This window comes from Symphalangus syndactylus, chromosome 7 (assembly GCF_028878055.3).
Source record: "Symphalangus syndactylus isolate Jambi chromosome 7, NHGRI_mSymSyn1-v2.1_pri, whole genome shotgun sequence".
Lineage (NCBI taxonomy): Eukaryota > Metazoa > Chordata > Mammalia > Primates > Hylobatidae > Symphalangus > Symphalangus syndactylus.
In genome coordinates, this window is record NC_072429.2 from 104,312,920 (window position 1) to 104,336,609 (window position 23,690).

General features: G+C 36.6%; 1 protein-coding gene across 4 annotated transcripts in view; it reads left to right on the plus strand.

Annotated features, from left to right (window-relative positions):
- The window catches only part of ZFPM2 (zinc finger protein, FOG family member 2), a 484,683-nt gene that overhangs the window by 229,337 nt on the left and 231,656 nt on the right, over positions 1-23,690 (plus strand). For all 4 annotated transcript variants that reach the window (XM_055287022.2, XM_063642913.1, XM_055287024.2 and 1 more), the window contains one exon: positions 12,368-12,486. In XM_055287022.2, the coding sequence (XP_055142997.1) occupies positions 12,368-12,486 (119 nt within the window). The remainder of the gene's footprint in view (positions 1-12,367; positions 12,487-23,690) is intronic.

Sequence of the window (23,690 nt, forward strand, 5' to 3'; positions counted from 1 at the left end):
GGTCTATTGATCACACCCCAAATAAGCATATATAAGGATTCTCTGTTAGGACCACTCCACAGCAAGAAACTATGCTCATGAGTGATAATATCAGCCTTCCTTCCTTCCTTTCCTCCTTTTCTTCTTCAAAATCTGCCATCTCTATACTCCATATTCATGTTGGAAAGGGAAGGATCCAGGGAAAGTGAGAGAAAGGATAGGAGAAGACAGAGAAGAAGAATAACATATATATGGAACATATTTATAGTTAACTTACTGGGCATGCTGAATGTGTGACATAGACGTATTTTACAAGTTGGTTAAAGCGAGAGCACGAGATTTTCTAGTTTGCAGTAGCTACGTACAATTTTGCATCAGGTCATTTCTGGAGAAAATGCTATCAATGCAAATGAAAAGATGGGGAGTTGTTTTGGTGTCTTTTACACTTGTTATTCTTGGGAAGAAAAGCTCACAAATCTTCCTGCCCTCCCTCCCTCCCTTCCATCTCCCTTCCTTCCTTCCTTCCTTCCTTGCTTCCTTCCTCTTTTTTTTTTTTTTTTCTTTTTTTGAGACAGGGGCTCGCTCTGTTTTCCTGACTGAAGGCACAATCACCGTTCACTGTAGCCTCCAACTCCTGGGCTTAAGCCATCCTCCAATCTCAACTTCCCAAGTAGCAGGGACCACAGGCACAAGCCAAGATGTCTGGCTAATTTTTTGTATTTTTTTTCGTAGAGATACGGTCTCGCTATGTGACCATGCTGGTCTCAAACTCTTGGGCTCACACAATTCTCCTGCCTTGGCCTCCCAAAGCACTGGGATTACAGACATGAGCCATTGCACCCAGCCTAAATGTATCATTTCTTATGCTAGTAATGGCATAATATAATGTCATTTAATGCTTATTCTTCAGAGAAAATATTTAGTTATTAAATATACTAAAATACAACATTGAAAGTCTGATTACCAGGTGGAGAGAGGGGACTTCATTGTCTTAAACCAATGAATCTTATTAGCTTTCTTCTTTCTGAAATTTTTGGGACAGAAATGTAAAAGGTTTTGTGAACTCCGACACTCACATCATAAGCTTGCCACCCTTAGCCCTGTGATGCTTTCACAATGTTTTGTTTGTTTAATCTTTCCTACCACCTTACCTCCTTCAAAACTCACCCTGTGGCCCCGTCCTTCAGGCACTCACATTCTGCTTTCCAAATTGACTGGCAGCTAATCTTGTAAATGAATCCAGTCTAATGGCTGCTGATATGATACTGGGTTTGAGGTCAATCCTTCCATCTAGTTAAGTTGTTACACTTTTTTGAAAGAAGCAGTGTGATAAAATATGAAAGGGTCAGAAAACCAGAATTGGAGTCCTGGTATCACTACTAATTTTGTAACATAAATCAGTCATTTTAGCTTTGAGCCCTAGCCCAATCAATATGATGATAAAAATTATACCTACTCTTTTTACTTCCTATAGCCCTACCAGGTAGAAAGCATTGTGGAGATATCTAGAAAGCTGCATGTAGGGAGATAGAAAATACATACAAATCACTCTTATAAGGAAGAAAGTGATGAAATGTATTAGAGTTGAAAATCCCATACTTTGGGAATTCAACAGGAGCAATCACCTCTGAACTTCTGACAAGGAGAGGCTGTGTGAATCAGGGAAGTGTTCACCAGAGAGTGGCAGATAGATTTCAAAGGATAGCTAGGGTTGAAACAAAACACTAATGATGGGTACTTCAATAAATACACCACACAGCTGAAGCCTTCAGAACACAGCAAGACTGACTATGTACTGCACTCAAAACACAGAGTGTCAAGGAGTCTGCTTTTGGGAAAATACTTCTCATCAGTTATGTGTAACTTAAGAATATATGCAACTGTGAAGATATGCGATTGTTAATCAAAGACTCCAGAATGACCAGGAAATGGGTGCAGCATTCTTTAGCTTTAAAAAGGATACTTTTGGAGGTATTTTCTGAAATGAATAATATTTTCAACAATATAAATTCAAACTGTAGAAATAAGCAACTTTGTGCCAAATTATAGCCTATAAGTGAGATCTTTCTATCAACTAAGGCATTTTCAAACTAAATATATAGTATGTTTATTGAAGATGCCATACTGTAAGAGAATTTAGTGCATGGCACAGTTAACACTTTAATGTTTAGTACTGCATAGGACTTATTCTCCTAAATTTTGGGATCTGCATCACAGTTTCATAACATATTTAGATATTATTTGAAGTGTGCTGGCAGTAGTATTGAACTCATGGCATGAACTCAAGTATCCTAGGGTCTATATTCATTGGTTATATGTTACATTTTTATTTCTTTATGGTTCTGTTTTCCACTCTATTTTTTAACAAACTCTTTTTAAAGACACATGATACTTGTTATACTTGTTCTCTGAATAAAAATTTAAAAATCTGTAATGGAATTCTACTTCAGACCAGTCTTCTGAACATTTCTATTAGTGAATGAGAGTACCTCACAGTGTACTATTAGCTCCCTGGGTTAGACTGAAAGCCTTCAAAGTAATGCTTTTATTTTTCCCTTGTCATTTATTCATCTGTCAAATCATTCTGCCATCCTTTGGTTTTATAATATTGTGACCTAAAAAATCACCTCTCCACTCCCAACTGGAACCTCCTGAAGATCTTTACTTCCAGGCAAAACTCATTCTAATCACAACTGAAGTCTAACAATATTTACCTGTCAAAGCTTATCAGTATATTTCTTTTCATCTCCAACTATACCATCTCATCATGTTACAATACATGACCATATCTTGGTTTGTTTTAGATATCAAGCTAACACAGGATCTAGCACATCTACAAACAAACAAGTATATGTGATTGTTAAATATCAGCAATTACTTGTGATAAGTTCTCTTATAAGTGAATTATCTTCTTCTAAATTAACAACGGCAGCCTATGACGAGCAGGCAGTTTGAACAGACTACATTTGACTAAATAAATAAATGATGTTGATTGACTAAATTTAGAGCCATAAATATCAATGAATTCTATTGATGTTCTTTAAAAATTATTTCTTCGTATCTTGTCATCGGACAGGAATCAATAGTTGATTTTTATCTTGTTTCTTCTTTGGAGTTTTTCCTCTTGGAGAAAAACACACCTTCTCTGACCTGTACTCTTCATGGACTGACCTTTCTGTGGCCCTCCAGCTGGTAGACTGACTTTTTAGCTGCTGCACATCCCACTGCTGTTTCCTGTGCCTGCTAGCCAAGTCCTCTTACTTCCAAGATGATTCCCTCCCTAACTGGAGCTCCCAAAACATAACCTCCCTCTGTTTCTTCACATTTGGATCAGGAAGTAGTATCAGGTCAGCTGTGACACGGGATGTTGTCTAGAAGGTCAGGGAAGGTTTCTGGCAGCAAAGAAGCACACTGTGCCAGGTTTCTTGAGCGAAAGAGTGGTGACCTGCTCCCTCCCACTCAACTTCCAGCAGCTGAAAAGTCTCCAACGACCACAGCTCCACCTTCTAATGACTTTTCTGAACATTTGCAAGAGCTAGTCACACTCCAGGTGAATATTTTCAGACACCTGGGAAGAGCTGTTTCTTCCTGTTTTTTTGTTCATATAAAAAGACTTTAGAGCAAAGGGCAGAATATGGCAATTTCTTTCTCCCAACCTTGAACATGGCCTCTGAATATAAAGCTTATTTTGTATGCAACGATGTAAGTGAAAGTTTTCTAGTTATTTCATGGTGGGTTTTTCAGGTTTTTTTTTTTTTTTTTTTTTTTTTAAAGACAGGATCTGGCTCTGGCACCCAGGCTGGAGTGCGGTGACACACCTGTAGTCCTTGATCCCCCCCGGGCTCAAGCAATCCTCCCACCTTAGCCTCCTGAGTAGCTGGGACTACAGGCTCATGCCACCACACCTGGCTAATTTTTGTATATTTTTGTAAAGACAGGGTTTTGCCACGTTGCCCAGGCTGGTCTTGAACTCCTGAGCTCAAGCAATACACCTTCCTCGGCCTCACAAATTGCTGGGATTACAGATGTGAGCCATTGTACCCAGCCCATGGTGTTGTTTTTAAAAACACTTAGAATTTTCTGTTTCATTACCAATAATATTGCTACCTACCCACATATTCCGTCTTCTCTATTTCTCTATAATGAAAATGACAATTGGAAAGTTTCAATGGGCCTTAAGATAGAATAACCTGTCCCAGAATGAATCCTTAAGACCAGCCAGAATAATAAGGTAAAAGGTTCCTGAGTTTGTAATATATGTCAATATTTGGTAGCATATAAATGTAAATTTGCTTCTTATATGATGCTGTACACATTGATTTCTATGACTTTTTAGAAACTATAGCCAAAGGGAGCATTTTGCATTCTTGAGGAATACAGTAATTTTACTCTAGGTTTTAGACCATTCCAGTGTGTTGTGTTAGAGTTTTTAGGTACTGAATTCATCGCATGAAAAGGGAATGTTTCTATTTTGCCACCACCATTATGTTATCTTTTCCAGTGCAATTACAAGCTAATTCAGTGCTCTTTGTGTTGGACTAATAGCTTCTGATTCGCTACTGTCACCCAGTCCCAGTACCTCCTCATGCTCTTTTAATACCATCTGCAGTGCCCCCAGCACTTACCTAGGGTGAGCATTTTTCTCTAAGTAGAGACTCATCTTTGGCAAATCATTAATGGAACATCAAAAAGATCCCATCTGTTAGAGTTGCATATGGCTAAGATCAGAATTATCAAATACCTCATTTTTTCTTTATTCCCTTTTTATTTTTTTCGTTTCTTATCCACACAATAAATGTAGTTGTCAGCAGGATAAGTTCATGTGCCGGATAAGGTCACAATTTCATTTAGTGACAACTTCCAACAGTAGGAACTTACAAGGTTCGATTTATTAAAGAGTCAGAAGGGATAAGATCACTGCATGGCCAGCCTGATTTATCAGGGTTTGACTAGAGTACTTGAATAGGGAACATTGTATTTCAAGTTTATGTTCAAAACTGTAGTTTAGTATGTGTTGTGGACTGTATGACTCAAACATTGAGAGGAAAATTAGAAAAAGTATCTCTATAAGGCAATTTGTAGTCACCAACCAAGAACTGTCATTTCCTGAGCCAAACCATGCTTACAGATGGATCAATATAGCATAATATAAATGGTGCTATTTGTCTCAAAATGCAGATGAAACATGGTTATTAACGCCTGAGGAAACACACATAATGGCAAGACTGCAGTTTGGCTGTGAAGATAATCAGCAGTGAAATGATCTAACCCTCTTAGGTATCTGGCAGGCAGCTGTCAAATGGTTAAACCATAAAATAGCAAGAGCTCTGCCATACTTACCACCTTGGCTGACTTTGAAAATGTTTTGAGGTTTTTAGAATCTTTGAGTGCTTTTTGAACTCAGCATGACTTCGGGGCTGTCCATGTTTGATACCATGATGTATAATGTCTAACAACCATGAAGAAAATATAAATATGGGTTCTGACTATAGCCTTCTGCTATACTATGGCCTGATAAATATTATGAGCTAATTCATGTGGTCTGCTTTAAAATTTGGTTATATATTTAAAACCAAGTTCAAACCAATCCGAATTGTATTTTCAGCAAATGCAATATGATCTTCTGTCATCTCATTTACTTGCAACTATGTCCTATGAAATCTGAGCCTTGAGTTAAGGATCATTCTGTAATTACCTTATATGTTTATATCATCAACTTAATGCTGAATTCAGGTGACGCATGATTGCTGGTAACTATTCTAAAAGACTCACACCTGTCTGTTCCCCTTTGGTGTGCTACTATGTTCATATCCTTTGCTTTCTAAAGAGACATCAAAAAGACCATATTAAAAAAAAAAATGTCTTGATAGCACTTTCAAAGAAAAAATATTTGAGGGTGTCTCTTGTGATTTTAAGTATTTCTCTCCACCAGTGAATTTCTTTTATTTAGGCCAAAAAGTGGGTTGATATTTTAAAAAGCTGTGGGATGTTTGGTAGTAATTTCTGATTTAGGGCCTTTTTTTTTAAGTTAAGCTATCATAAGTCTTTGAGTAATCACAGACTTTTAAAAGTATGCATTATCAAGAAGATAAGAGAAACAGCCCTGAGCACTAACAATATTATCTTTTACCAAAATTGATTAGTCCGTCCTATATGTCTCAAATATTTTCTGTGAACTTACCCAGCATGTTAAAAAATCAGGCTTCTTTTTGAAGAATAGCTGCAAAAATATGAACTGGGCAGAGAAGAACATTTTTTATTTTTTTATCCCGCTCCATATTCTATAGATGAGGTAATGTATGTGAACGTATTACATAGAAGGTTGAACAAGTGAAATGGATGCTTGTTGTAATACAAAGAACAGATACATATTAAGACAACTCTCTTTTGTCTCCAAAAATCAACTTCAACTGTACTAAAATTGAGATATATCATATCATCAAAATTTTCATCCCATCAATTGTGTTCCATTTGTATTTTTCAAATATGGTGCATCACAAACTCTATTAAATAATTACCAGGGAATAAACAGAATTATTAAAGAAATTTGTAGATTAAAATGTTTATGTTTCTGTTGAGGTGAACTACATTATCAAGGAGAAACCGACTAGGGAATAATTTAATGCAAAACTGTATGATATTGGACTATAAATAAAATGGGAGTATTAGGGAAGAAAAATTCGGTTTTCTCTAGAATTCAGAGAAGCTGCATGAAGGAGAATAGCTTTGGGCTTGACCTTGCAACACTAAAAGGGTCAATTAAGGCAGTCAGAAATAGGGTGTGTCTGCCAGATAGCAGGAACCATTCTCAGAAAGTTATGGGGGAGCTAAACTGGAGATGAGGAGGAATGGAAGGGGAAGAAGGCTTTTTTGACTGGAGGGAAGAACACATTTGGGAGAGCAGTAGAACACAAGAGTCAGGCAAATACTATAGAGCAGTATCAGTGGTATTAAAATTCAGGCAGATATGTACAATTTGGGATGGCCAAGAAGTAGCTAGTGAAGGAGCTTGCATAAATGGGTAACATGATGGAAGTGGAGTTTTAATCAGTTTATCCTGGCAGAGATTTGGAACCTGAATTGGAGCTGTAGAATGAATTGAGGCTGGTGGGTTGTCTACATCTGAGTTGATGAAAACCTTAAAAATGCTGATAAGAAGAGTGAATCCAACAGCCAATGGAAAAGAAAATAAGTCAGGATATGGGGAGTGATTTGGATAAAGGTGACAAAGAAGGAATGTGACCAGAAGCAGACATCAATGAATGGTTGGATGTGATGATGGAAGTATATGGACATGCTCTTAGAATTCTTCAATTTCTTTTTGGTGAAGTAGTAAATATTTATCAGGTACTTCGCATATTGTTAATCTTCACAGCAACCTTTTTAGAAAGCTATTGCAGTTCCTACTTTGCATTCAGAAACTGAAGTTCGCAGGGTTAGGTAACTTGCTAAGGATCACGTGGCTCATTACAGTTACTCTTCTCTCATTCAATTGTGAACCCATTCCAGCGTGTATCCTGGTCTACCACTTTACAAAACTCGTTTCACTCCAAATACCTGTGATCGCCATCTCATCCAAAGGAATCTTTCCAGTTCTTCCCTTCCCCCTTCCCCCTTCCCCCTTCCCCCTTCCCCCTTTCCTTTCCTCTCCTCTCCTCTCCTCTCCTCTCCTCTCCTCTCCTCTCCTCTCCTCTCCTCTCCTTTCCTCTTTCCTTTCCTTTCTCCTTTCCTTTCTCCTCTCCTCTCCTTTCCTTTCCTTTCCTCTTTCCTTACTTCGACAGTCTTGCTCTGTCACCCAGGCTGGAGTGCAGTGGTGCGATCTTGGCTCACTGCAACCCTCTGTCTCCCATATTCAAGCAGTTACCCTGCCTCAGCCTCCAGAGTAGCTGGGATTACAGACATGCATCACCACACCCAGCTAATATTTGCAGTTTTAACACAGACGGGGTTTCACCATGTTGACCAGGCTGGTCTCAAACTCCTGACTCTCTGGTGATCCAATCACCTCGGCCTCCCAAAGTGCTAGTATTACAGGCCTGAGCCACCATGTCTGGCCTCTAGTTCTTTTCTTACTGTCATAAATTTTCAGATTCCTTGATTGATTCCCCTCTCCTTCAAATTCTCAATCAACCCCTTGGTGTCTATGGTACTATATCCAATTTCTTTTCTATGTCTCTTGCCAATTCTCCTAAAGTTTCTATGCCTATTCCTGCATCACTCTGCTTTTGAAGGTCTTTGGAATTCTGTCCTAGGTCTTATTCTTTATCGTGATATACTCTTTAATCCTATGGCTTGTATTACCATATACAAGGTGGCTTTAATTACTGAATAAATGCCAAGACCTTGCTTCTAGTTAAGACCTTGCTTCTGGGCCCCAGGCCTATACTTGCCTACCTAAAATCACCTATTGCCTTCTTTATAGCTACTTCAATATCAACATTACCAAACTATACCTCCTTATTTTACTCTTATTTCTAGCTTTTCTTTCTGTGTTCTTCTGTCTTAACAGGAACATGGCCATTGGCTCATGTGCCTAAGTGAGATACCTGTGTAACATTCTAGGATTCTCTCTGCCCTAAGTCCTAAAGTCTAAACAATCACTAAGTTCTATGACTTTTACTTCCCAAGCCATATGGATTTTATTTCATGGATTCATTCAAGTTCAGGCTTGTTTTCTTTGTTGCTTTATTCTTTGGCCTAACACACTGTCTGGTACTTAGCAGATACCCAATAAATATTTATAAAATAATGAATGAGGCATAAAGGAATAAATAAATCAAATAAGAATTGGAGCTTTCCATCTTATTTCAGAATATCTAATCTTTTCATGTCAAACATCCATCCTTTGATAAAGTGGTTCGAGGACCTAAGTCTCTGACCCACCAGCCCAGTGCACTTCTACTTCTCATAATATGTTGTATCTAGGGAAGGAAAATCATGCTATCATGGATGGTCAGTGTTGAAAAACACCTTAGCAAGTTGTGAGTGAGTGCAAAGCACTCTTTTAACAATGACAAACCAAAGACTCAGGAAAGATATAACTTATTTGAGGCCGTTCAGCTGGTTATTGAACAGAATTGGTGTAAAAATTAATCTTACTATTAGTGCAGTAATCTTTCCTCTATTTCATGACACCTATTAATTTTTGGAAAAAAAGTAAAATATCATACTCTTAAGCAGTATGTAAGTTAAATATAACTTCCCTTTATACAATGTTTTATTTCTTTTGCTATCATTAACCTATGTAACCTTGGTAGAATATACATGCTAATTATTTGCACTATGCTTGCAGTTTTTAGAAATGCTATTGTGAATAAATGAATATTTTTATTTAACTATTTCAGCGTATGAAAGGATCTTCCTAAACCCTGAAATAACTTGTTGGCAAGCAAGAAAGGAGACTGGGGTATTCTTGCTTGTCTAGTAAAGTTGAAAAGATTGACTTGATATTTTGAACAGTTACTGGACTTTCTGTTGTGGCCATCTTTAAGAGCTTGTAAAAGTATTTTTGGTCTGCTTAAAATTTTAATGGATAATCAAAGACACTTCAGAAACTTTGGAGACATTTGGATATCACTTTACGATCTTCCCCAAGTTTGTAGTTCTTAATCCATTAAAAGACAGAGCTGCTTGTAAATCCACAGGTGTAGATAAGAAGTCACTGTTTGACTGAGTCTGAACCCTTTTCAAATGAAATATGTCAGTGGCAGAAAGAGAGGATGAATTACTTTTTTAAAGGGTTTTCGAAGATTCTCATGATTCCTCTGGTATCACTTAAATGTGACATGACTGGTTTTTTAGTGTGTAAAAAGAAGCAAATTATTTGGGTATGTTTTTATGTAGAAAAGAAGATTTTTAAACTTGTATTTAGCTGAGAGATTGAAATGTATTTTATCTTAAATGGTAAATTGTAAATAAACTGTTTTAAATGTAAGTAAGTATGGTGGAAGGAAATACTGAGAACTCCTGGCCAATAGAAATTAAACTGTTTATTTTCAAATGAGAAAATTATCCTAAATATTTCAATAAAGAATGTGAATATGCCTGTATTGAGTCGTGTTGTCCCACTGGTTCCTCTCTGACATCAGAGTAGATTGTTATCTTTGTGCTCTGTCTCTGAGGGTGTTTCTATAACATGTCTCTGATTCCAATGTATTAATCAAAAAGATTGCACAAAGATGAAAAACATTTTCAGAGGAAAATCTCATAAATGGATTTGTTATTCTGTATACAGAAAACAAAGTATTGTCTTTCCGTAGTTTCTGGACACTGAATCAGCATCAGGATCTAGTACTTAGGCATTAATATGTTATTTACTATATGTATTCTATTTATATCTGTCAGACGTTCGGACTTATTGAATCTTTCTGGGCTCATTTTCCTCACTGCTGATCATCATTAGCTATTGATATACCAGAATTTAAAAAGTTGGAGAATGTGTATTTGTCTTAATTTAATGTGTTCTTCCATTTTCAATGTATTTTTCAAGTGGTAAAGAAAGAGTATGAGAAGAAGGGTGAATGAAAGTGTTGTCCTGGAATTTAAATTTTTGACTGGGGACATGAAATTGTTATGAACATTGCATCTTTATTGCTAAGATATAGATAAATTTAAATTTTACTATGGACACAATTTAACCATTACCGAAATATTTTAGCTGATTGTAGTTTATATACTTTAGCTTTGGTTTTCAGGATAAGCAATAATGAAAACATGAAAAATAATGTCTGGTATTTAAACTATTAAAAGGAGGTGACACTAAATAGAGAAATAAAGAAGAGATAGACTTGAACTCAGGTTGACAGTGTTTCTTTTTAAAAAAACTCAAGATTGAATCTATGTATTTAAAGATAGCTACTAACTTGAAAAGAAGCTAAAGCCAGATTAAGGCAACAATTTCATATGTTACCTGTCATGACATATAGCATTTAGAAAATGTTATTACTAGGCCGGGCGCGGTGGCTCACGCCTGTAATTCCAGCACTTTGGGAAGCCGAGGAGGGTGGATCACCTGAGGTCAGGAGTTTGAGACCAACTTGACCAACATGAAGAAACCCTGCTCTACTAAAAATACAAAATTAGCCAGACCTGGTGGTGCTTGCCTGTAATCTCAGCTATCTGGGAGGCTGGGGCAGGAGAATCTCTTGAACACGAGAGGCAGCCTGGGCAACAAGAGCGAAACTCTGTCTCAAAAAAAAAAAAAAAAAAAAAAAAGAAAATATAAGTACTGAATATATTCTATTCTATTTTCCTCAGCTTTCTATTCTGTATGGAGTTTCCTTGACATTAAAATTAATTCAAAAGTAATTGTGGTTTTTGCCATAGTTTTGCACCAACCTAATATTTCTTTCTGTTTCATTCCTTCCCATTCTCATGTCTGCTGTTGATCAGGCTGAAAATAAATAACATTAAAAAACAACGAAGTTAGGTTAGTGAGATAAAATTTTTAAAATATAAACATTTTAGTATGGTGATATGGCATGGTAATACTCTTTGGGGAATAAATATCCTAGATTTAATTATTTTAAAGAGAGGCTACAAGTCCTGATTGTGGTTTTGTTTTCTACCTATCCCAAACAACATTTAAGCTGTTGGCCATTTTTTTTTTTGAAATTTTGAGGCCCTCTTTTATTTATTTGTATATTACTCCATTCATTTATTTCTTAAGCAAGCATTTAATGAATTCCTACTTTATGCAAGTGTGTATACTGTCTTTACTTCCTATTTCCCTTTATAGGTTCCAAAATATTACTCTGGAGTAAATGAAAGGAAAAAGACCTTCCAAAGCTGGTTATTTCTAAAGTGTTTTTGTCCGAACTCTTTTGGTACAATAGAATTCTATTCAGTATACCAAATACAGAAAAACAAGTAAAAACTCCGTCTAAACATTTTTTATTTGAAAAACATGCCTTGCTATATATATTGTACATGTAGCCATTTTACCTATTGAAACTGGTAGTAATTTCAGAAAATTACCAAGTACTTCAAAAACTCTCCAGATATTGTCGTTTGAGAGTCTTGAATAAATACAAGAATTTTAACGCAAAATGACTGTCCTACTGTTTCTTGTCTATCTGTTTTGGCATTGGATCAGTGCTTTTTAAGGAGTGTTATTGTTTCTCGTTCTTAAAGACTTAACTAAAAAGAATTGGTTTCAGTAGATGATGCGTGTGAAAAGGTGAAAGGAAGAAATTGGACTAAATTTGAATACAATTTATAAGGACAAGTTTTATTTTCCTCTCAGGATAAGTTGTTTTTCAGACAAGCATAATTAATTCTCTTTATATGAATCCTGAGAATATCATGTGTGTAAAGCAAACACAAAAAGAGGTGGCTGCTGTTAAAGTGCAAGTAAGTATTCTAAACACTTCTGTTTCATTGTCTGCAGGAGAGCTGGAGGTGTTTCAGAAAGATGGGGAACGAAAAATTCAGAGTCGACAACAGCTTCCAGTGGGAACAACCTGGGGGCCGTTTCCTGGGAAGATGGACTTGAATAATAATTCTCTGGTATGTGGATATTCCGAGATGGTTAATATTTTGTCATCGACTGTTAATATTTTGTCATAGCTCAGAAATTCTCTCTGCTTGCTTTCCAATGAAATCACTAAAAATAACTGTTTGTTTTTGCTTTTTCATGGACAGCAAAACTTGGATACTTTTCAAGTGGTTTGTGTATGACAGTAATATATGCAGAATTTCGACAGAAACAGGTTACTCATACTAAATTGTGGCTAGTAAGGTAATATGTAAGGTTATTGCTTTTTTCTGCTTAGCCAGACTAAGACTGTTCACATTTAGTAATATATAAAATTGCCTTTATTTTTCGATGACACAAATTGTCATCCATTACAGGTTTACATGAAGAACAAGAAATAAACAACTTTGTTTTTCCTTGGTAATACTGTTTGTACCTTTAAAAGCAGGGATGAATGATCAGCATTATAATTTTTGTTATTCAGTTTTTTTGTAAAAGTTCTGAGAACAGAAAGTCTATCTGTTGGTATGATTATGTGGATTATTGATTAATTAGATGTTTTAAAAGTAATGGAGGCTGGGCACAGTGGCTCACGCTTGTAATCCCAGCACTTTGGGAGGCTGAGGCGGGTGGATCACTTGAGGTCAGGAGTTCGAGACCAGACCAGTTTGCCAAACATGGCAAAACCCATCTTTACTAAAAATACAAAAAAAAAAATTAGCCAGACATGGTTGCGGGTGCCTGTAGTCCCAGCTACTCGGGAGGCTGAGGCAGGAGAATCGCTTGAACCCAGGAGGCAGAGTCTGCAGTGATCTAAGATTGTGCCATTGCATTCCAGCCTGGGTGACAGAGGGAGACTCCATCTCAAAATAATAAATAAATAAATAAATAAATAAATAAATAAAAATAATGGAAAGGTAGGTAGTTTGGTTACATTTAAACTTTATTTCTTAATTGGATATATTAGTTTGCTATTCCTGCCTCAGCAACTCACCACAAACTTTGTGCCTTAAAACAACATAAACTTATTATCTTGTAGTTATGGAAGTCAGAAATCCAAACTGGGTGTCACTGGGCTAAAATCAAGGTGTCTGCAGGGCTGAGCTCTTTTTCGGATGCTTTATAGGAGAATCTGTTTTCTTCCTTTTCCAGTTTCTGAGGGCTGCCCATGGCCCTTCCCTCATAGACCCCCTTCCATCTTCAGAGCCACCAGGGCCTGATGGTGTCTTTCTCACGTCCACATTCCATCTCTGACTCTTCTGTTTCCCTCTTACACATTTAAGGATGCTTATGATTACACTGTGTCCGTCTGGTCATCTAAGCTAATTTCTCTATTTTAAGGTCAGCTGATTAATACTCTCAATTCCATTTGCTTCCTTAATTTCTCTTTGCCATGCAAAGGAATGTTCACAAGTTCTAGAGGTCAGGATGTAAACATCTTTGCAAGAAGCTATTCTGCCTACCACATGGGATAAACGAAAAACAATAGCTGAAAACCTCTCTTATAATAAGTGATAATACAGATGATGAAATTTGGGAAGAAAAATGTTTCATATTCCTTAGAGGATCCAGAAATTTTATAAGTATTTATTCCCCTGAAAGTCCTTCTCTCTAAATGCCATTTATGTAGGAACAGTCTTGTGACTTTTATATGACTCTATCTATGCTAAGGGGACATAAGAACTCCAAGAAGGGTTTTGACAGGTGTACTGGGTTCAGCAACATTACATTCCTTTTTTGATTTATTACATGAAGGAAATCCCTTCTTCAAGTTATTACATGAAAGAAATCCTATCTTCAAGTTATTACATGAAAGAAATTGATACATGTGGATCTCCGTTTATTCAGTGTCATGTGGATGTGACAGAGGTTGTTGGTTCAACTAAAAGTAATGATTAGAATAAATAGGAAATATTTGTGTTACCAAACTTTTAAAGAGTGCATGAGATGCCAGGGGTGTATATATTACTTTGTACATTCATGTATTTATCCATAAAAGGATGAAGTAGGGGTTTTCACATATATTTAAGGACCAAACAACTTGACTTTACAGTCCAGACCAAATATTTAATAATCTGGGCAATTTGTTCTAGGTGGACCAGTGCAGCTACTTCAAAAGAGATTTGTGATGTAGCCACAAAATGTAGGCCTCGGTTGAGTTGTATTAACAGATTGTTTTATTGATTCCTTTCAGAGGGCAATACTAACTGTGCTCATTTCTCAAGCTAATGAATGTTAAGAAAGGCAAGGGAAGGATTGTCTAAACATCAAAGGTTGAATTAAATGCTATTCTGAACTTATTTTATCTGAGAGTTTCTATTTGTCTTCTAGCATTGCTTACTACACATTTTAAGCTATATCATATTTATCTTATCATGGTGTATCAGACACCAATGCAACCTTTAATCATTTGTATATTTCTTCCAAAGTGTACTGACATTGTATCAGCTATAGTTGATGTGCGAGATGAACATTTTCCAGTTTACTATATTAAAAGAATATATTTACTAAAATGCTATTTTTGATTAATCTTGCTATTACTATCAGTATGTATACAGAGTGGTAGTTTTATGACATTTTTACCATATGCTAAATCGTGATGGATGGAAAATAAACCTATCTGAGAAAGTTTGATTTTTCATTGAAATGATTTCTGATTTTAGACAGTTGATGTCATTTTGCTGTTTTAATAGTTCTATATCACTGTAAAGCTATTTTATGCCGTATTTAATATTTTTAAAAGGAGTTAACATATATATGAAATTTTCAGAGTTTTTGATACTATTTAAAACATATGAATACTCTTTAGGTTATCAACAATTGGGTAATGGGTGATTATTATAGAAAACAATTTTAATACTTCAGTTTTCTTCTTTTGTCTTAGAGTTTAAATATCAAATTATTTTATTTAGTTAAAATACAGCATTTTTCCTTATTTTAAAATTTAGTTGCCTCACTAAAATATATTTTCAAATGTTTTTCTTTTGAAATAACTTCCTCTTCCAAAATTTACTTCTGAGTTTGTATCATTAAATACTACTAGTATTATTATTCCTACAAGTGTTACTACTGTACATCAAATTGGTTAACATATATGTCTGGAAAATGGAAATAGATTAGCTCATTTAATCCTCTGAAAAATCTGTGAATTTGGTTCTATCATAAATCATATTTTACAGATAAGAAAATAAAAACTCTCACTTCTGATTCCAGAGTCTGCTTTTTTAAAGACTCTGCCACACTGCCTTCTCAGTGTAACAACTGTAACATGATTTAAGCATGATAAAATTTTTGATGATTTCTTAACATGAATCATAAATTTATAAAAATATCTGGGAGGAAGTATGCAAAAATTAGAAATATACCTTTTTTTCCCCGATGGGCAAAATATTTGTTATGTAATTAGATTACTTGAGCAGTTAAAAGTTAATTCAAAGACTTCTGGAGTTTTGTCACCTCTTCATAATTTGGACAATACTATAATATGTATTTGAAATCATAAATATTCCTTGTAATAAAATATATAGCCTACTACCCCTTCCCTACCCAACCTTGAATCAAATTTGGATTAGCGCATTCTCTTAAATTGCTTATTCGCCAACTGATGTAATGTTACTCTGCTCAAACTCATGGTGTTGGCTCGGGAGATTCAGCTCACTAATTAATCCAACACAGTAATTAATTGAGTCGCCATGCCAGATGTCAAATCCTTTTTATATCTTTCAAGTCCCCATCTTCAAGTAGATTAGCAATATGCCACCTTCTGCAGGAAGCCTTTGCAGACCAGGCATTTAGAGGTATATAGAACATTTTAAAAAACACAGAAACACCAAACAAATTGGTTTGACAAAAAGTTGTTCTTGGAATTATATAACACACTGAACATAGAAATAGAGTATCTTTTGTCCACACCTTATTATCTTGGTAGATACTTCATGCTTTAAAAGTTTTATAATAGCAACAGCAGCATAGTAAATACTTTCACTGGGCCAGATACTGGTCAAAGTGCTTTACATGTTTTATATCATATTTACTTCTTACACAAGTGCAAGAGAAGATAATATTTGTCTCCTTTGTTACAGAGGCGTAAACTGCTACTTTGGGAAGTTAAATAACTAGCCTAAGGTCAACTCAGTCTGATTCCATAACCCATGCTCCAGTCTTAGAAATGTTTTCTGTGATATGGTAATAATAATACTGCCTAGCTTACAGGAATTTTGGACTAAATGAGATAGCATATGTGAGTTATCCACACATTTCAACTACTATTACTAGTCAGTAATCTGTGGAAGTGAACCCATTGAAATCGTTCAACTTTAAAGCAAAAAACACTCTTTAAATTAAACATGTAACACTATAAACCTTGGCGTTTGGGGATTTTTACATGCCTAAATTTGACTGTTTGCCAAGGCTCTGTCTTAGGATTCTCCAGAGAAACAGAACAACAGGATGTGTACGTATCTCGCCAGGGATTTATTATAAGGAATTGGCTTGTCCAGTTATGACGGTTGGGAAATACAAAATCTGCAGTATTCAGTCAGGTGAGAGACCCGGGACAGCCAGTGGTGCAGATAAAGTTCGATAGTGGTCTTTGGGATATTTCCTCGTCTGTAGGGAGGCCAGTCTTTTTGGTCTATTCAGGCTGTCAGTTGATTGGGTGAGGCCCATTCATATTTTGGAGGACAGTCTGTTTTACCCAGAGTTCACTGATTTAAATGTTAATTTCATTCAGAAACACCCTGTGAGTTGGCAATTAAAATGAACCACCACAGGCTCCAAAGGTCTGCACTACCTTGCAAGTTTCAGTTTTTTGAGGTATGACCTTATACCTCTGAAAAAATTGATACCAGTGAGGGAGCCCAGCATTCTTTCCAGCATCTCACCTCGTATCTCAGAAATAACTTATATTAAATACTATCATAGTAGCACAAACTTGGTGTTTTTGAAAGTTTTGCAGTTTTATTCACTGAAAAAAATCAAAGGACTACTGATGAGGAAGAAATTTAAAAAATCACCTTAAGTTCTGATCAGTATCTGGTTTGGATGTGTTTTATAACGTCTGTGTTTATATGTTGTACCTTTGAAGTTTTTCCCCATATTCTCTCAAGGACAAAGATCCTTGCAATAAACTAAATCTCAGCTGTGCTAGCATGTGGTAGTGCTTAGTAAGTATCAAGCAACAGTGATTACTTGGAAGGCTGGGTGTCTGAAATTTAAATGGCATTTGCCCTCTCTTGCTTTTAAATATATCAACTGTTGATAGCTAACTATTCTGATTGGATTCAGCCAACTGCTGGAATGATACATCATACATAGTTAATTAAATAGAAAGCCTCAGATTACTTACAACATAATAGTAAACTCATCACAACCTGATAAATTCAGCAAATGAAATTTGATAGAGAAATCTCATTTTATTCTGTTCAATCAGAACAAAACCTCCTATTATTTTCCCACAGGGTATTTGTGATACTGAATTTATTTTTTAAAAAATGAAATATGCATATAAAGGGCACTACAGATATTTTGTTGACCCAATAATGAAATAATGCATGTATCAAATTGCCTCTTAAAAGTTTTAAGATAGTCATCTTTATAGAAATGTGATTATGGAAAAAATTAGAAGTTCCTGATCTACCTCCTTATAATTAGAATTATTAATTGCCTCAATTTCTCCCTTTGCAGTTTTATCTTTTCCAGTATTCATCTTTTATCTTAATCATTGCTAGTCTTTAAGCTTCATATTGTACCTATCCTGTAGCAAATATATCTCTATCTATGTCTCCAGCATTCACCTCTATAGGCAAAGGCTGTTCAGTGGGCACACCTGTGACTTTTCTACCTGAGCACTTTTTTCCAGCCTTAAGAGCAAACTCCCTGCAAGCTGGGAAAGCTGAAAGTGCTGGAGATTTCCTATTCCCAAAGGTTATCCTCAACCAATGACGGACAGAAAGTTGGTGGACTAACACCTCCGCTTCCCTCTCTCTTGGTTAGGGTATAAGATGTGTTCTATATTATCTATTAGAGTTTGGCAGTGGAATAGAGCTCTGATTGCCTTGATAGTGAACATTTTGTGGACCTCTTCCCTTTCCTGCTTACTTTGCCACAACCTTACTGGAATTTTCTGGGATTAACTTCCCAGTAAACTACTTGTACTTGAATCAGTCTCAGGGTAAGCCTCTGGGGAATCCATACTAAGACAGCCTCTAAGATGTAATAATGAAATAAATTTGAAAGCAATATCCAAATTATTATTGAGATTCTAGAGGACATAGACTTATTTAATCTTTATTATTCAATTTTGGACCTCTACTACTGGCACATAATCGATATTCAATAAATGCTCTTTAAAATAAAAATCTAATCGAATTGAATTTCCTTATTAGGAACATTCTCACTGACTCCACCCATATTCTCCGTCTTTCCCATCTCAGTGGCATAATTTATAATTTTGCTGAGGCATGACTTTTTGTTGAGCCTCAGATTTCACTGATGTTGACATTGTGAATGATATCTTCCTTCTTAATATGCATTTTAATCTGGGCTCAGGACTACCATACTTTCCTATTTCTCATATCTCTCTGGGTCTTGGCTCTTTTTAATTTAACTGTGAGTGTTTCCCAAAACACTTCTGGCCTTTCTTCTCTTCTCCCTCTGTTCCCAGTGCCTCAGGGAGCTTATCCACTTGCAAAGCTTCAGCTACTAATTTACAAATGACATTTAAATAAAAAAATTTCTAACCTTGGCTTTTTACCCTTTCTCTAATAGCACATTTCAACTGTTTTGCAAGCCTTCCCATTTAATTCCTCCAACTACACAGTCACAAAGAGAGTTTATTCCTGTCTCCACAGACAGCCTCTCTTTTCCCTGACTTCCAGCTTTTAGTCACCTTTAATCCTAGTCCTCTGCCTCTCCTTTCCTACCTCTGCAGGGAGTCCATTCTCTCAGTTATCCTGTGTCTTTTCTGCATTTCTACCTCTCCTTCTCACATCTCAAATGCTATTCACACACAGTTACACATGCCCATACCTCTCTCCTTTGCTTGTAACTACTACCATCTCTTTTTCCTTCTATTCAGAGTCAAACGTCTTCCAAGACTCTCCATTTCATGTCTAGAAACCAAGCATCGTAACTCCTGCTTTCGTAATGATTGTTCTCCTCTTTCTGTTCCGACTACCACTGCTTTAGTCGAAAGCCCCACCACTTCTCTCTTGATTATTACAATATTCTTCTGTTCTTTCTTGTCATCTTTTTCTTTATTCAGACCACAGTATGTCCTGAAAGCAAAACTACAGTAGTCACTTAACTCCTGTGCTTTAAAATCATTCAAAAGGGCACGAGAATACCCCCAAGGTTTTGGTAAAGCCTGAAAAAGGCCTTCGTGATATTCACCTCCCCAGGTGATGCTCACCTCCCCAGCTTTGACCCCTTTTCCACTCTCTTATAGACTTTAGGCATTCTAAACTACATGCGGTGCCCTGAATGTCCATTTTTTTTCCACATCCGTACATTTGCTCATGCTGTTTTATCCTCCTGGAAACCCCTATTCCCCCCCCACCCCCACCATCTCTCTTCATCTCACTAAGTCCAATACTTAGTTAAAGACTGCTCAAAGTCACTTCCAAAGTAGACCTTCTCTGAAGCCTCCTGTCTGGAATAGATAACCACTCTTCGAGTATTTCCCTGGTGCTTTAGGTTTACTAGGATAAGAGCACTGATCACATAACTGTGAGCTCCTGTTTGCTTGTCTATCTCCCCTGCAGACCATATGCTTATTATCTATTTTTTACCTTTCTATCCTTCCCACTTAGAACAATGTTTAGCTTATACTAAGAGCTCAATGAATAACATTTGAATGAATCAGCACATTAATTTTTTCCTTTCACTTTTCTCCATATCAGGAACAGCTGCACACCCCTCCTTATTCAAGACCCTGCATCCTTCCTGAGGCTTTACATCCATGTCTGTTTCGTCTGTGATCTTGCTTCATCTGCCTAACTCAGCAGAGCAATTACCACAGGAAATGCTATCTTGTACCTGTTTTATTTGTTATAGACTTGCACTTTTATTTTAATCTCATTTGAGAGGAAAGTTCAGTAGGACAAGATAACTATGTCTGTTTCTTCAGTTTTTATCTCATAAGGAGATATGCCCGTGATGGTTTCTTGAGAAATGTTGACTAATTTCAGTGTAAGATTTGCAACCCTTGGATGCAGCTAGGGAGGATGAGGTGTTGAGCCTAGTGAGGCAATTATGATTTGTTTACAACAGACTCAGTTTTCGATCCCTCACTATGACATGGGTGAAGGCCAAGAAGGTGTTCCGCTCTACCATGCTTTCTGTGAAGTCTCATCCAGCCTCACACGTTCCAGTGACAAACCATCTGGGAAATTCCATCTGTCTCTGCTTGGAAACTGAGGTGGCAGTCGCCCACTGTGAGCAATTTTCTATTAACTTCTTGGATAAGATCAGTCAGATTTATACTGAATTGATGGGAACCGTAAGAGCAAGGTTGTTCCAAGAGAAGACAAATGTACTGATTCCGCTAATTGGGCTTAAGCCAGTTTCATGCACAGACGCCCTTAGGTTCTAGTAGTGCAAGGACTTATAACCTTTTTAATTGTACCCTGTTCCTCTTGGGAAATGTTGGTGAAATTCATTATTGATGGAGGTTGTAGATTTGTCCCTTAGGGAGGGCAAGATCCTGGCTTCTCTTATACTCTATCTGCTATGTGGAGAATTAATGGAAACTGAGTGGACAGGAAAGCTGCTCAAAGAAAACTTGAAGGCAAGAAATGTAATGCAGCAGAGCCTTGGAAAGTGATGCGTCAGTTTGATTTCTAGAATTAGGGTAGAGTTTTTGTTGTTTTATTTATTTTTATTTTATTTATTTTTTTTGGTGGAGGGGGATTACTCAGGGAAAGAGGAGAAAGAAGTTTGTGTGGAGGCCTCAGTAATCAAAGGCCTCCTATTGAATGTGAGTCAGAAAGGAAGAAATCAAACACCGAAGAATTATTTCACAATTGAAATATGTAGAAGCAAGCCAGAGAGGTCAATTGCCTGTTAATCTGAAGGGATTGGCTGTGTTATAATGCAGATATAGTTATGATGTTGGCAGTGGATGAAAATACATTGTCATATGGCACAATGGTATTGAAATGAAAACCTGAATTTGTGCCCTTCCTGATAATTTTTACTTGCCTCCAAAATAATACCTTTTGTGTAGAGCTAGCCTATCTGTTAACTCAATCTCATCCTGACTTATTTTTCTCCTGATGGTGAAGTCTTTCCAGGTTCTTTACATTTGGACTTGGATTTGAAAGGTGGAAACACAATTCCTTGCTATACATAGACAATTTTATTTATGGACCTAACTTACTCTCCTCTGCCTGAAATTTTAATACATTTTGGCCTTTGGTTCATATGGCCAAACCTATTTACCCTTAGTTAGGCCAAGTTTGAACTTTTAAAAAAAATATTTTTAAAAGATTATTCATTGTTCCCTTTTCCAGAACTCCAAGGAGAACTTTTGTTGAAGATGATCTTTTCAGAGTTATTAGGACGATTAGTGCTATTAATTTAATTAATTTCTGAAAGGAGGAATTGTTTACGTCATCATAAGATGATCAAAGCTGATCCACTCTATGTGTGTAAAGTTGAGACAAATGAGTCACATAACCTTTTCCCACAGAGGATCGGTGTGATGGATGAAGAATCACTATTGATTTATAGCTCCAGATACTCTTTGTGGGAGTTGTGATTGTTCCCACACATAGGAATCCTTACGTGAATTTTCTTAATGCAGATTTCATTGCTACTGTCATTTCTTCGTATTTGCCAAAAACAGAATCATGAAGCCCTAAGGTGGAAGTGGGTGGATATATAGTGTCCCTGCCCCTCTCGGGAAATCTGTCACCATCTTGACTAGTGAGGAAGTGGTTTGTAAAGCATAACTATTGTTTTTGTAACACAAATTATAAAATATCAGTCTTGAAATGTAGTTTTTGCTGGAGGGGAAGGTGGAAGTAACAAAGCACTGTGAGGAAGAGTTGTTCATGGAGTTGACCAAACTGTCCTCTGTTATGTGCTGATAGGTCTGGCATGCCTTTTAAATTAGTTCTATTTGATGTTTTTGAGAAATTGTCATTCTATACTGATTTCAAAACAATTAGTTTGGCAGGATATGCTTACATGGTTGTAACAAATATTGTGCCAGCGTTATGAGGATTTAGCATCAATCTGAGCTTGACATGACAATTAATACATTCAGTAACTTGGAGATGATAACAGAGAGAATGGAGATAGGTACCAGTTTGTACTCCTTCAGTTTGGTCTTAAAAATCAAAATTACTTAGGGATAATGCTTTGTCAAACTCTGATAACATATTGGACTCTGGTTTTAATCTAATTTTCAATAAATATTCCCAGGATGGGATTCACCAAGTTTCATAATTTAACTGTAGCTCTCAGGTGGCATTGACAACCTTTATTATCATATAAGGTTTTCCTAGCATTTACAAGTTTGTGTCTCTTTCCAAGCCACTGCTATAAAGCTCTCTGTTGATGCTGTGTAGTGGTCCAGGGGCAAGCATTCTTGGATAAATTTCTTTTTTTTTTTTTTTTTTTTTGAGATGGAGTCTTGCTCTGTCGCCGAGGCTGGGGTGCAGTGGTGCGATCTCATCTCACTGCAAGCTCCACCTCCTGGGTTCATGCCATTCTCCTGCCTCAGCTTCCTGAGTAGCTGGGACCACAGGCGCACACCACCACGCCCGGCTAATTTTTTGTATTTTTAGTAGAGATGGGGTTTCACCATGTTAGCCAGGATGGTCTCGATCTCCTGACCTCGTGATCCGCCCGCCTCGGCCTCCCAAAGTGCTGGGATTATAGGCGTGAGCCACCGTACCTGGCCTCTTGTATAAATTTCTAATAAGATAATAATAAAGTAATATTTATTACACACTTTGGAAATTTGAGAAATTATTTGAGAAACTCTCTTGGAGATTAACATATTTTTGCCTGCTAATTTAAATATTGAATTTAAAGTTCTTTTTTTTTTGAGACAGAGTTTTGCTGTTGTTCCCCTGGCTGGAGTGCAGTGGTGTGATCTCAGCTCACCACAATGTCCGCCTCCCAGGTTCAAGCAACTCTCCTGCCTCTGCCTCTTGAGTAGCTGGGATTACAGGCATGTGTCACTATGCCTGGCTAATTTTGTATTTTTAGTAGAGATGGGATTTCT